Source organism: Hemiscyllium ocellatum, chromosome 2 (genome assembly GCF_020745735.1).
Source record: "Hemiscyllium ocellatum isolate sHemOce1 chromosome 2, sHemOce1.pat.X.cur, whole genome shotgun sequence".
NCBI classification, from domain to species: domain Eukaryota; kingdom Metazoa; phylum Chordata; class Chondrichthyes; order Orectolobiformes; family Hemiscylliidae; genus Hemiscyllium; species Hemiscyllium ocellatum.
Window position 1 is genome coordinate 129,514,805 of NC_083402.1, and position 13,553 is coordinate 129,528,357.

General features: G+C 39.0%; 1 protein-coding gene across 4 annotated transcripts in view; it reads left to right on the forward strand.

Annotated features, from left to right (window-relative positions):
* adgrl3.1 (adhesion G protein-coupled receptor L3.1) overlaps window positions 1–13,553 on the forward strand; it is a 653,616-nt gene that overhangs the window by 220,509 nt on the left and 419,554 nt on the right. For all 4 annotated transcript variants that reach the window (XM_060840056.1, XM_060840071.1, XM_060840064.1 and 1 more), the window contains one exon: window positions 2,711–2,872. In XM_060840056.1, the coding sequence (XP_060696039.1) occupies window positions 2,743–2,872 (130 nt within the window). In that variant the 5' untranslated portion in view covers window positions 2,711–2,742. The remainder of the gene's footprint in view (window positions 1–2,710; window positions 2,873–13,553) is intronic.

The following is a 13,553-nucleotide window of genomic DNA, read 5'->3' on the forward strand; positions in this document are numbered from 1 at the left end:
CTCTCTCTCTCACCAGCCTCACTATGTGCTGGGATATTGCCATTCCTTTCATTTTAACCTCTTAAGCAAACCTGATTTTGATTGAGGGCATTTGAGGGAATGGGCAGAGTTCCAAGCCCTGGAAATCCCTTCTTGAACGTCCCGAACATGTATTCTTTTTATAAAACACCCTTAAAATCCACCTGTTCCTCTCAGCTTTTGGACAACAGTCTTTATACTTTATTTCATGTCGAGCACCTTGTGAGGTTTTGATGCAGTAATATGTTGTACTAAAAAAAAAATTTTAAAAATGGCCTTTAATTCTCAATACTGTAGCAAAGTGAAGGATCTAAGCCAATTTTGCTTTTGTAATTTGTCAGGTTTGATATGGTGAGTATATTTGTATTTCACATCTGGCCAGTACTGATCTGACCCATTTGGTCATTGATGCAGACGGGACATGCAATTGGCTGCGCTGCTCCCAAGATTCCTGATTTTTGTCATTATGATTATTGAGGCATTATCAAAATATTTGACCATGAAATTTTGACTTGAGGTTTGATTGGAAGAAGGTAATAACCCAATTCATGGTGAACGTTATTGATAGTAAGTTCCAGGAAGTTCCAGATCTTAGTTTCCTGACCTCTATTACCATATCTTGGGGAAGTTGGGAGGAATGCTGCACAGTCAGGGAGGCCACTTTTGGATAGACTGGCAGTGATCACATGAGCAGTGGGGAAGGGTTGTTTTAAATGCAATTTAATTTGCATCTTTGAACTAATTGGCTAAATCTGCAAAACAAAATTATTGCTTTTTTTTGTGTGAACATTTACGATGTCCCTTAAATAGTTCTAAATGTTTTGCATGTGGTGGAATTCCTAAAGCAAAACTTCAAGCAACTGACTCTCAACAAAAGGCAAAAAGAAACTCTATTATTGAGGTTTATGATTTACAAAATATTAAGAAAGGTGTTTTCTCTTTGTTTAATTCTATCCCACAGAAAAGAGCTTCTGGTCTGAGTGGATTGCAGTGACGCTGCTGATGGTAGCAATGTAGCCTGAAAGGTCAATGTTCAAAAGAACCTTGACATAAATTGATGTGATTTATATTGTGGCTTAGAAATACAGCCTCTATGGGTCAATTGTAACTTTTAATTTGCTCATATTGGCCAGGCTGCTAGCAGAGTGATGTATGGAAGGTTTCGTGTTGAACGACTTGCAATATTGTTTTTACTCAGGAATTGGTTTGTTAGAGATGCAAGGCCAGCTTATTTATTTTGAGTCAAGGAGAGAGTTGAAACATTGTAGAACCTTTAATACAAGAGAAGGAAGCCAATTAGTATCCCACATTGAAGAGCCTGTGTTGGCACTTTGCTAGAACTATATAAATTAGGCCTTCACTCCAGCTGTTTTCCATATAACCCGACAAATTAGTTATTTTTAATCTGTTTCGTTGACCCTTTATAAGTCCTTTGGTAATATAATGTTGTAGTGACAGTATTTTGACATTATCACGATGAATTAGTAATAAGTTTTATGTCATTAGGATAATTACAATTTATTACACCTTCTGGACCAGATCACAACATTTAATTGGTTGAAGTGCTACCCTTAGCTGAGAATAGTGAGACATATTGACAGAGCTAGACTGTTACCTACTTATGATCAAATTCTTGACCTGATCAAAATGTTGTTCCTTGAAATGTTTTGAATTTAATTATAATTGAATGACATAATTGAAAGATTTTTGTGTTAACCACGTTTAGTTTTCAGATCAGTTCATAAATAGTTCGGGGTTAGTGCCTGATGTTCTGAATTTGTTCCATTTTAAATCTGTGGGGCCAATTTGGAAACATCGGAGGAGTTGCACCATGTGTGGTTTCAGCAAAGTTACAGTTGTGAATGAGTCACATACTTCCTTTAACGCCGAGGAATGGATCAATATCAAGATTTGGGAATTTTAACCTTCCTTGGTTTATTTTTGTGAAAAAAAATCACCAAATGCAGCTGTAATATGACAGCAGAAAGGTCAAGAAGCTTGAAAGTTTTTTTTTCGTCTTGGATTCCAACAAGTTATGTGTTGAACACAGCATGAGTGGTCAGCTAAGAAATAGCCTCCTGTGAGAAAGGGCTTTGTTTGACCGGACGATTGGCCAATGCCTGCAAGGGATTAGTGTCAACAGGTAGTCTTTCTAGGATCTAAGCTAACAAAAATGACAAGAACGTTTTCAGAAACCTATCAGAATAATTTTTGAATGAGAGAATGTCTCCGGTGCAGCAAAGAGTTTGTAGGCAACTAGTTTTTGTTGTTGCAGATTAATTAAAAATAATGTTCATGCTATAAACTGTTAAATCAATTCAAGAAGTGGGCAAGTCACATTTGTATATTTTTCTTTTTTTGAGGAGAGTTGGGGGAATGAGAACTTGTACTTACTAACTGTGAGATCAAGCAGCTTAATAATTTGTAGCCACTTTTCACAATTCACCTCTGTTGAGACTGGAGAAGCATGTGAGCTCATGTGTTAAAGATATGACATGCAGGTCATTATAATGGTTCCTACTTTTGGACAGTCAAACAAAGAAGTAGAAATGAGAGGCTTTTTTGGCATTTTTCACATGACATCTATGCAACAACTGCTATTTTTACCTTTATAAACTTTCGCTGCAATTTGATTCAATTTAGTCTTGTCATTTTCTTTTAATAATTAAGTTATGTCCTTTCACTCTTGCAGGCAGCTGATATAAAGCCCAAGGTATAGGAGGAATGTCCAGTGGGAGCAGTTCCTGTGCCTCACCTGAAAACTCTTGCTACGCTTTTACTACTGGACTTTGTACAATGACCATGTGGACCCAGTGTTTCCTGACTATACTCATCAGTACAGCCACTGTAACAGGTAAGTTATTAAGTTAAAAATACAATATAACAATTTGGAGCTGAAGTAGAAAATTATGTTGTGGTTATTTATAAATTAAAAAGAAAATCATGTTGACTGTGATATGACAAAGTAAGAATGGCTAATTGCTTCAACTTATTTGGCTACTGAGGTTCGCCACTCCATTAATCTGCATCTAGTTTTGTTAGATGATCCTGGCTTTGGATGGAGCTACGTTAAGAATTATCCTATCCAAATGTGCAATTCCTTGAATTTCAAACAGAGCAAACCATAAAAAGCAAAGTTAAACACAAATAGAATCCCTGTATCTGAATTTTGTGGGTGAGATTGCTGTGCTGCTTGCCCTGAAGAAGGGCTTATGCCCGAAATGTCGATTCTCCTGCTCCTGGGATGCTGCCTTACCTGCTGCGCTTTTCCAGCAACACATTTTTCAGCAAATAGAGTGGCCATCATATCTACATGGCAAATTCTTAAAATGATTGGAGCAGCAGAGAGACTTCAGAGTTCAGATATGCAAATCGTTCGAAGTGGGAGGACACATTAATAAAACTTGGAAGAATTTGCAATTGGCTGAGTGTTGTAAGTGCACCTGAAGAGTGCAAAACCAAAACATAACGCAAACTAGACAACTGTATGGTCAGGTGGCTATGAGATTATTGTCAGTGTATGTTTCCTATATTTGAAGAAAATCTCAAGACTGTGGAAGGAGTGTAGATGGGATTCATCAGCATGAAACCATGGCTAACTGAGTGCTGAGCAGAGATTTTTGCCAGTTGGTGTTCCATTAGAGCAAGGGAGGTCGAGGAAGCGTGATTAAAAATTTCAAAATTATTCATGTTTGCCACTAATTACTGCATTATTAACCATACAGTTTAAGAGCATCATGATCAGATTAAAATAAGAATTGCGCAGGAATATTTTAATGCAAAGGTTAATAGAATATGGAATGTCCCAACAGAAACAGTGAATGGTATAGAATCCCCAAAACATTTAAGTGGAAATAGGTGAATATCATAAGCTGTGGGGAGAAGAATAGAGTTATTATACCAAGTAGGAATGCTACAGGATTGAAAAAACATCTTCCTTCTCTATTGTAAGCAATCTGTGATTTTAAGTGACAATGAATCCAGCATCATTTAATCTTAATCTAATAGAGCTGTCATTGTGGTGCAAATGTGCTGTGGTGGCAGTTTGAACAATTTTTTTTGGAGCAGGTAATTCAAGGAATGGAACTCACCTGATAAACCCTTGCTGATCCCAAAACAGAAGAATTGCAAGTCACTGATAGTATCAGTTTGTTAATGGGCAGCTGAATCAATGAGATGCAACACTCTGTGGAGGGGATATGAACCTCCCTTTACTTAAATTCCAGTCGGCAATAGCAACATGTATTTTGCACGCAGTGTTTGAGAATGCAAAAGCTGATTGGCTGAGCGTTGCCACAGTTAAGCCCCATTAAAGTTCCTCATATCAGATGCCCTGAAGCATGATTGGTTGGCAGACAATCACTGTCTGCTGTGTGGGTAGCAGTGCTTGTCCCTATGTTTTAACTACAGTTAGCATATTTTGTTGGTTTGATTGATCTGAATACTGCAAAACACCAGGAAAACAAAGTAACTAAATCTGTGCCTCGGTAGTAACAATAAAATCTACGTGTGGTGTCCCAGGCAATTGAGGGTCGTGAGCCCATTTGAAGGACACAACCAGCAATTTATCTAATTTCTTTTCTGATCAACCTGTCTGTACTCATGTTACTACTTCACTATGGGAACTTGAGATCTGGATAGCAGCAAGGTCACAAAACAGCAGGATGATAAATGAAATCTGGAGAGAAAGAACGGAATAAATTGTTTACTTTTCATTGGCACTTGATTACAGAGGAGTATAAAGTCCATCAGTGAAGTGTGTATTCAATGTCATAAAATCTTTGACTTCTTATTGATCCTGCTGGACTGCTTTTAGATTTGTCAGGCACTTTGCTAAATAAAATTTGTATTTTGGTCTCAGTGGAGAATTTTAGAATCAGTTCAATTGTTGAAAAGTGAAAGGCATCAAAAAGGCCTCCTGAAAGTACCAAAGTGATGGTAGTGCATTGTTTTCTAAGCAGTCAAACTAAGCAGCAGTTACAACAATTACAATGATTTGTTCACATTGCTGACTTCTTTTTCTATAAATATATTTTTAGATTAGATTAGATTCCCTACAGTGTGGAAACAGGCCCTTCGGCCCAACAAGTCCAAACCTACCCTCCGAAGAGTAACCCACCTCGACCCATTTCCCTCTGACTAATGCACCTCACACTATGGGCAATTTAGCATGGCCAGTTCACCTGACCTGCACATTTTTGGGCTTCATGTGATGATTCTCTTTCTGTATTTTGTAACTAACATACCTTGAACATACACTGTCCCCTTTGCCCACACAAATGTCACAAGGGTGGCTTTACCTAATTTCATCTACACAGAAATTACTACTTGATTTATTTTTCTGAAGTCATCTAGCAATTTTTAAAAATTCAACTGTGGGTTGTGGTCAGTTAAGAAACAACCACATTGCTGTAGGTCTGGAGTCACATGTAGGCCACAGCAGGTAAGGATGCAGTTTCCTTCTCTGAAGGACATTAATGTTGATTAGATTGTTCTGGCAGCTACCACTTGATTTATTTTTAAATGGCCTTGTTGACTTAGGAAGTTCTTCTGGCTGTTGAAAAGAACATTTTGCTGTAGTTAGAATGGTAACTCGTGAAAAGAGCATTTGGTTTTGTTTTCATGAAGTTTGGTAAATCTCTCATTACATGTATTTGTTGCTGTCGTCTTGCATAGTGATCACCTTCTGGTTCCCGTGTTAAAACAATGAGATTTTGAATTTTTGGACTTAATATGTTACATGCTGACAATCCAAATTAGAGGCTAAATCATAATGTCGTAGGTCATTTGAGGTAGATATGGTACATCCATATAGCATAGATCTCTACGGACCACAGAAAATTGCCTATTTAATGCCTATTTTCTAAATTGTAGCAACTGTAATTAATCCAGTTGTGATACAGTTTCCCTGTTTAGCATTTTTAGATGAGAAAGGGTAATACACTGCAAATTGATGATTTTTCACCTTTGTTAAAATCTGCACAGGGTCTATGTACAATGTTTAGATCAGAGTGCTGCTGGAAAAGGACAGCAGGTCAGGTAGCATCCGAGGAGCAGGAAAATCCATGTTTCGGAGGGCTTTTGCCCGAAACATGGATTTTCCTGCTCCTCGGATGCTGCCTGACTTGCTGTGCTTTTCCAGCACCACTCTGATCTAAACTCTGGTTTCCAGCATCTGCAGTCCTCACGTTTGCCTATGTACAATGTATTCAAAGATGTTTTAATCAAAGTCACCTTCAGCAGATAACTCTGTTTTCTGGCACTGCTTGTGGACCAGGATGAGAGGCAATGTCATCCCCACCCTACCCCCATCATAACCATCTTTATCACCACCAACACAATCACAAAACAAGACTTCCATTTTGGATACTGTGTCTTTCCTCCTCACCCTGTTTGCTCAGTCCCAAAATTCCAGTTTTCACTCTGTTGCAAATCCATTGGGGATGCAGTTTCCTGCTGCTGGCTTTTCTCCCCTGTCAGCATGCCTTTCAAACAGGCTGGAAGTAATTGGAAAACAGAAGATCATCATCATAATGAGATCCTGCTGTTTAGATTTAGCAGAACCTCTTTAACACCAACTCCTTGGGTTTTCCGAGCACTACTCTGTTTATATCTGGGCTAATATGCTTAATCAAAGAGTAGTGCAAGTATCAGCAAAATATTTCACTGGAAATTGTTTAAAAAAACAGCATAATGTGGAGGGATATGGCTTTGTGCTGACTATCTTCGACAGGGTTCCCCTTGGAGACTGGTTAGCAAGGTTAGATCTCATGGAATACAAGGAGTACCAGCCATTTGGATACAGAACTGGCTGAAAGGTAGAAGATAGAGGGTGATGGTGAAGGGCTGCCTTTGAGACTGGAGGCCTGTGATCAGTGGAGTGCCACAAGGATTGGTGCTGGTTCCACTACTTTGTATATTATACTTTTGCTATTAATAATTTGAACAAAGGAGGGATAGTTATTACAACAAAATTGGAGGTGTAGTGGACAGTGAAGAAGGTTGCCTCAGAGTATAACGGGATCTTGATCAGATGGACCAATGGGCTGAAGGGTGGCAGGTGAAGTTTAATTTATTTAACAGTGAGGTGCTGCATTTTGAAAGGGCAAATCAGAGCAGGACTAATAGACTTAATGGTAAGGTCCTGGGGAGTGTTGCTGAACAAAGAAACCTTAAAGTGCAGGTTCATAGCTGCTTGAAAGTGAAGAAGGTGTTTTGTATGTTTTCCTTTATTGGTCAGAAGAGTGAGTACAGGAGTTGGGAGGTCATGTTGCGGCGGTACAGGACATCGGTTAGGCCACTGTTGGAATATTGCATGCAATTCTGGTCTCCTTCCTATCGGAAAGATGTTGTGAAACTTGAAAGGGTTCAGAAAAGATTTACAAGGATGTTGCCTGGTTTGAGGATTTGAGCTCTCAGGAGAGGCTGAACAGGCTAAAGCTGTTTTCTGTGGAGCGTTGGAGGTTGAGGCGTGACCTTGTAGAGGTTTACAAAATCATGAGGGATAGGATAAATAGACAAAGTCTTTTCCCTGGGATTGGGGAGTCCAGAACTAGAGGGTATAGGTTTATGGTGAGAGGGGAAAGATATAAAAGAGACCAACGGGGCAACTTTTTCATGCAGAGGGTGCATGGAATGAGCTGCCAGAGGAAGTGGTGGAGGCTGGTACAATTGCAACTTTTAAAAGGTATTTGGATGGGTATATGAATTTACTTTCTAGAAGATTTTAACCTACTGCGAATCCTCTCCTTGGATGCTGCCTGACCTGCTGCGCTTTTCCAGCAACACATTTTTCAGCTCTGATCTCCAGCATCTGCAGTCCTCTCTTTCTCCTGGGTATATGAATAGGAAGGGTTTGGAGGGATATGGGCCGGGTGCTGGCAGGTGGGACGAGATTGGGTTGGGATTTCTGATCAGCAAAGATGGGTTTGATCGAAGGGTCCGTTTCCATGCTATACATCTCTATGACTCTAAAAGGCATCTGGATAGGTATATGAATAGGAAAGGTTTAAAGGGATATGGGCAAGTGCTGGCAAATGGGACTAGATTAATTTAGGATATCTTGTCACCATGGATGAGTTGGACTGAAGGGTCTGTTTCCATGCTATACATCTCTGTGACTCGCTTTTCTGAATTCACTATTTGGACTGGATTTATATATCACAAAGATCATTGAAAGTCATAGGATAGGTGGAAAAAGTAATTAATAAAACAGTGTGCTTAGCTTTATTCATGGGAACAGAAAGTCCAAGAACAAGGAGGTGAACCTGTATCACTCATGTATTAGACTGCAGCTGGGGTATTATGTCCAGTTCTGTGGGTCATATTATAGGAAATATAAGAATGCATTGGAGAGAGTGCAGAAGCAATTTACAAGATTGGTTCCAGGAATGAGAAACTGCAGATATAAGGATAGGTTAAAAGAGGTTGGACTCTTCTCTTCAGAAAAAAAGGCTGAGGTGTAGTTTGATAGTGATTTTCAAAATCATGAATAGGCTAGGTTATCAAGTTAGGGAGAAACTTCACTTTTAAAACCAAGGGAAAAAGAGGGCATAGATTTGAAGTAGTGTGCAAAAGAATAAGGGTGATGTACGAGAAAACTTGTGACTAGTTAGGGTATGGAATATACTTCCTGGAAATGTGGTGGAGAGAGGTTCAACAGAGGCATTCAAGAGAGATTGGATGATTGTTCAGAAAGAAACAATGTGCAGGGATATGGGGGAAAAGCCAGGCCATTGGAACTGTGTAATTATTGAGGGGTTGGTACAGGCTGAATGGCCTCCTCCTACACAGTAACAATTGTGGGTCTGTGGTTTTATGCCTTGGCTGAGACATGATGACTGAAGCAAAACTTGGGAATAGACTCACGGTCACTGACAGCACAAAATGACACCATTTGGCCCATCGTGCCCATACTAGACTGCACTAATCACACTTTTCAGATTTTGATCCATAGTCCTAGACGCTATAGCAGCATAAGTGAATATCTAACTACTGCTTAACTGTGTCAAACTGTTTCCGTGAGTTTCGGCTTGACTGATCTTTCACACAGTGAGTTACAGGCACTCATCACCTTTTGAGCAAAACCATTTCTCCTCAATCTCCTTCTGGCCTTCCAACTCAACTTCAGTCCCCAGAGTGTAAGTATGCTCGCTGAGCTGGAAGGTTTGTTATCGGACGTTTCGTCACTATGCTAGGTAATATCATTAGTCAGCCTCCAGTGAAGCGCTGGTGTTCTGTCCTGCTTTCTATTTATGTGCTTTGTTCTGTTAAGGGCGGTGTTATCATTTCTGATTCTTTTTCTCAGAGGTTGGTGAACGGGGTCCAAATTGATGCATTTATTGATGGAGTTCCAGTTTGAATGCCAGTCTTCCAAGAATTCCTGTGCGTGACTATGTTTAGCCTGTCCTAGGATGGATATGTTGTCCCAGTTGAAGTGATGTCCTTCCCCTTTCACCAGTCTCCTTACATACAGATGAAGAACACCAGCACTTCACCAGAGGCTCACTGATTATGTTACGTAGCATAGTGATGAAACGTCTGAAAACAAACCTTGCAGCTCAGTGAGCGAACTTGCAACCTGAACTTCAATCCCCCAGTTACTAATCCCTCTACTCATGGAACAAGTGATTGCCAGTGCCCCTCATAATCTTATTCTCCTCTCTCAGATCCACTCACAACCTTTGCTGCTCCAAAGAAAATGGCCCCAGCCCATCAAATCTTTCCAATTAGCTCAGACTCTTCAGCCCAGGCAGTTGTGCTTGTAAATCTCTTTTGAACCCTTTCCAGCGCAACCACATCCTTCCTGTAACATAGTGCTTGAACTGAATGTAGTACTCACTGAGGCCTAATTGGCATTTTATCCAATTCCAAGATAATGTCCCTGCTCTATACATATTCTATATCATTGACTAATAAAGGCAAATATCACATATAAATCTTAACTATCCTACCCACTTGTTCAGGGATCTGCATCATGCTTCTGACTTTCAATACCTTCCATTGGCCTACTATTCATAATATAATACCTTCCTTGTTAGCCCTCCTGACGTGCATTACCTCACATTGTTCCGAAATGTGCTAAGTTAAAAATCACACAACACTAGGTTTTTGTCCAACTTATTTATTTGGGAGCACTAGCTTTTGGAGCATAAAGTGCATGTAAGTAGGAAATAATTAACGCTAAAGTAACAGTCTCTGATGGACCATAAGGCCAGCTGTTGTGTAAAATCGGAGCAGTCACAGAGATGTCCTTTAGCTTGGAATTAAGGTGGAAGCTTGACTCGGTTTGCTATGTGTGTGAGATCATTTTCTTCTTCACCTTTTTTCTGTTACCCCGCCCACCTACGCTGCTGTATACGTGTCTGATTCTCATGTGTTGCTAACTCTCTCCTCGAAAATACCGTCTATTCCTGCCTTCATTGTATCCATGCACTTACTCCTCATTGGCAAGCTTTCCCTGATGCCACCTAACAGACCATCTCTTTTCCTGTTCTACACAGTACTGTTAACATCAGTTTCATTCAAGGGTCTTCTTTTAAGTTTTTGCTACAAATGTTTAACAGAGAAATTTGTATACTTTAATGAGTCTCAGCCAAGGACATTTATAAGGTGAATGGCTGACATGGTTTTCATGTTGTGTCTCTGTTAGTTGATGCTCAGATTTTGCCTTGAATTTAGCACTCGGGTGGGATGGTGAAGATTTGGGAGAGCATATTGGCAGCAGAGTAGAAGGAATTGAATGACTATGGAATGTTGAGAGCCTGGTCAGAAAGTATTAGTAGCATTGCTGTTGTCAGCAGCTTGAAGTGCTCACACAATTGGTGTCTTCATTCTCTCACCCAATGAGGTGGTCCAAGCTTTTATTTTCCATCAGTCCATAGTTGTGGTATTGCAATTATCTTTTCCAATTTAATGTAAGCGGTTCAGATTCTCATCAAGCTGTGCTTCAAATATGAAGTATATGGGAACCAGATGGGGTTCACGTTAGCATATTTATTTTAAAATCATTAAATAAAATGTGTTCCATATGAAATGAAAAATAAAGCTGTATGGGTTGTTTATTTTAAGATTCTGATATTTAGGTTGAGAGTTTGGGTGCTAATTTCTATGACTTGCTTCATGTGTGGCTCCTTCACATTCTTAGGTACTGTTCCTGTTGATTTTGCTGCTGAAATCTTCACCCATGCCTTTGATATCCTGTTCATTATCCCAGTGCTCTATTGGCTTGTTTCCCAACTTCACCCTTTATAAATTTCAGCTTATTCATAATTTGTAGCATCTTCCATTCGTCCAATGTCCCTGTGGCTGACCTGTATTGACTCGTGATTCAGCAATGTCTCTTTTTTTTAAGAACACATGCTTGTTTTCAAATTCCTTCCTGGTCCAATTCTTACAGCTCCACAATTCTGTAAGATCGCTTTGCTGCTTTAACTCTGGCCTCTTATGTATCCCTGACTTTAATTATGTCATCACTTGGTAATCTTACCTTTAAACGCTCAGGTTTAAACTCCATAATTCCCTGTCTATTCCTTTGTCTCCTCTCTCAAGATATTTCTTAAAACCTACTTCCCCTGACTTTATATTAGTCATGTGATTTGCTCGAATTAGTTGCATGTCTGTGAAGTATATTGAAATGCTTTTCTTAAATTAAATAAGTGAATTAAATGCAAGTAGCTATATAATGTTGGAGTATGTGGTCAATTTTCCAGGAAAGCAGACTGGCGTGATTTGCACTTTTTTTTAAGCATCGATGTGCCTCGAATTTTGAGCTTTGCTTTTGCTGTTAAACACAGCAAAGGGGGTGGCTGAAAGCAACATTTAAAAGTAATGGACAACTCAGGAAACTAAGCCTCACAGTATTGCTGGCTCAGGAATTTGAGATGTTTTATTCAGATGGCAAGAAATTATTGACTCCTCCATCTCTGAGTGTGTAAAATTATCACTACAATGCTGTACTGTACTGTCCCATATACCCGAACCTTTGTTTACTGTTAAAAGGAGTGGAGACTGAAATTATTGAGCAGAAGGAAAAGAAGCATCAGCTTTAAAAATGAGTTAATAATATGTCTAAAGCTGACCTCCTGCTGTTTGATTGATATCACTCCGAGCAATGTTCCATTTGTGAACTTCACTTGTGGCTCAGCATTATGGAGTAAAAGTGTTTTGTTTCATAGTTATTGTTACGATAACCTTTGGTCTGCAGGGACTGTACATTGGACGATCTTCCCTTTCCAATATTTTGGAGTTAGTCTTCCACTCATGGCCATCTAAGCATCTTTTGGTTGCTAAATGTCTTAATGAGTGTTGTTTTCTGCTTGGAGAAGAGAGTGATATTTTAAAAAAAAACTTTCATGACTGTTAGTGGCTGAATATATTATCAGGCCACATGTTAGTGCACAAACTATGTTGTAATAACTCCAATCATTCTATTTAGTGAGAATTAGCCGAATGCCAGCAGGACCTTAATTTTCAGATGCTCAAAAAAGGATTTCAAAGTTTGTAGGAAGTGTTATCATACAAGCAAATAAGATGTAGTCAAATTCCCTGTTATTTCTGAAAATCACTACAAAGTGTCATTTTTCATTATGAATTTTTTTTAACTGTAAATAGTCACATATATTTGACATTGAAACTCTTAAGTGCTTTTGATGCAATTTAAATACAATTATCACTATAGACAGCATCTCGTAAATAAGATATTTAGAGTCCAACAAAACTGTCTGGAAGAAAAGGTAATTTATTGCAAGGTTAAGTAATGCACATGATATTGAGGAGAACATTTCTCTGTTAAGTGAATTGATGGAGAATTAATTAGTGTGTTATCTTAAAAGTGTCTAGGGCGCTGTCTAAACAGGTTGATGTAAAGGCACAATTTGATCACATGTCTTGTGTGTTCCTGTACCCTTTTTATTACAGGCAAGGTTTTCAAATGGAGGTGATTCTTGATATTAGAAGTATTGTGATTAGGATTCAGTATTGAGTCAAAATACTGCCTTAAGCCTGATTTTGAAATATAAATCTCAGAATAGAATGTGGTTCAACTTGAACTGGACATAGTTAGTCTCCTATCTGTGCTGTACTCCAATAATATTGTTGTAGTTTTAGTAAAAATCAAGTCTGACTTGTCCTAAAGTGGATTCAGGCACTAGCTCCCAATCATTGTAGCATTGGAGTCAGTTTGGGCTGTAACATCCATTTATACTGCACAGATGGTCCGTTGATGCAAAGCTGAAAGCATGTTGTACCACTGATAATTCTGTTATATGAACACTTCTGAAGACTTAGAAAAGTTTCCATGTGGTGACTGTCCTTCAAATGTAAGGGCATGCAAAAGAAGTGAAAGGAACATCTCATGATTAACACGAGTTCACACAAACCAGGAGTTATAAAAGGGGTTGGTTTCAATGCATGACTAGGTGTAGTAAGTAAAACAACTTGGGGTCATTGAACATTATGACAATAAGGCAAGTTGTGGTTAAGTAAAAGGAGAAACTCATAGCTAGAAGTGAGAAACAAAATGCAATTTAAAATAA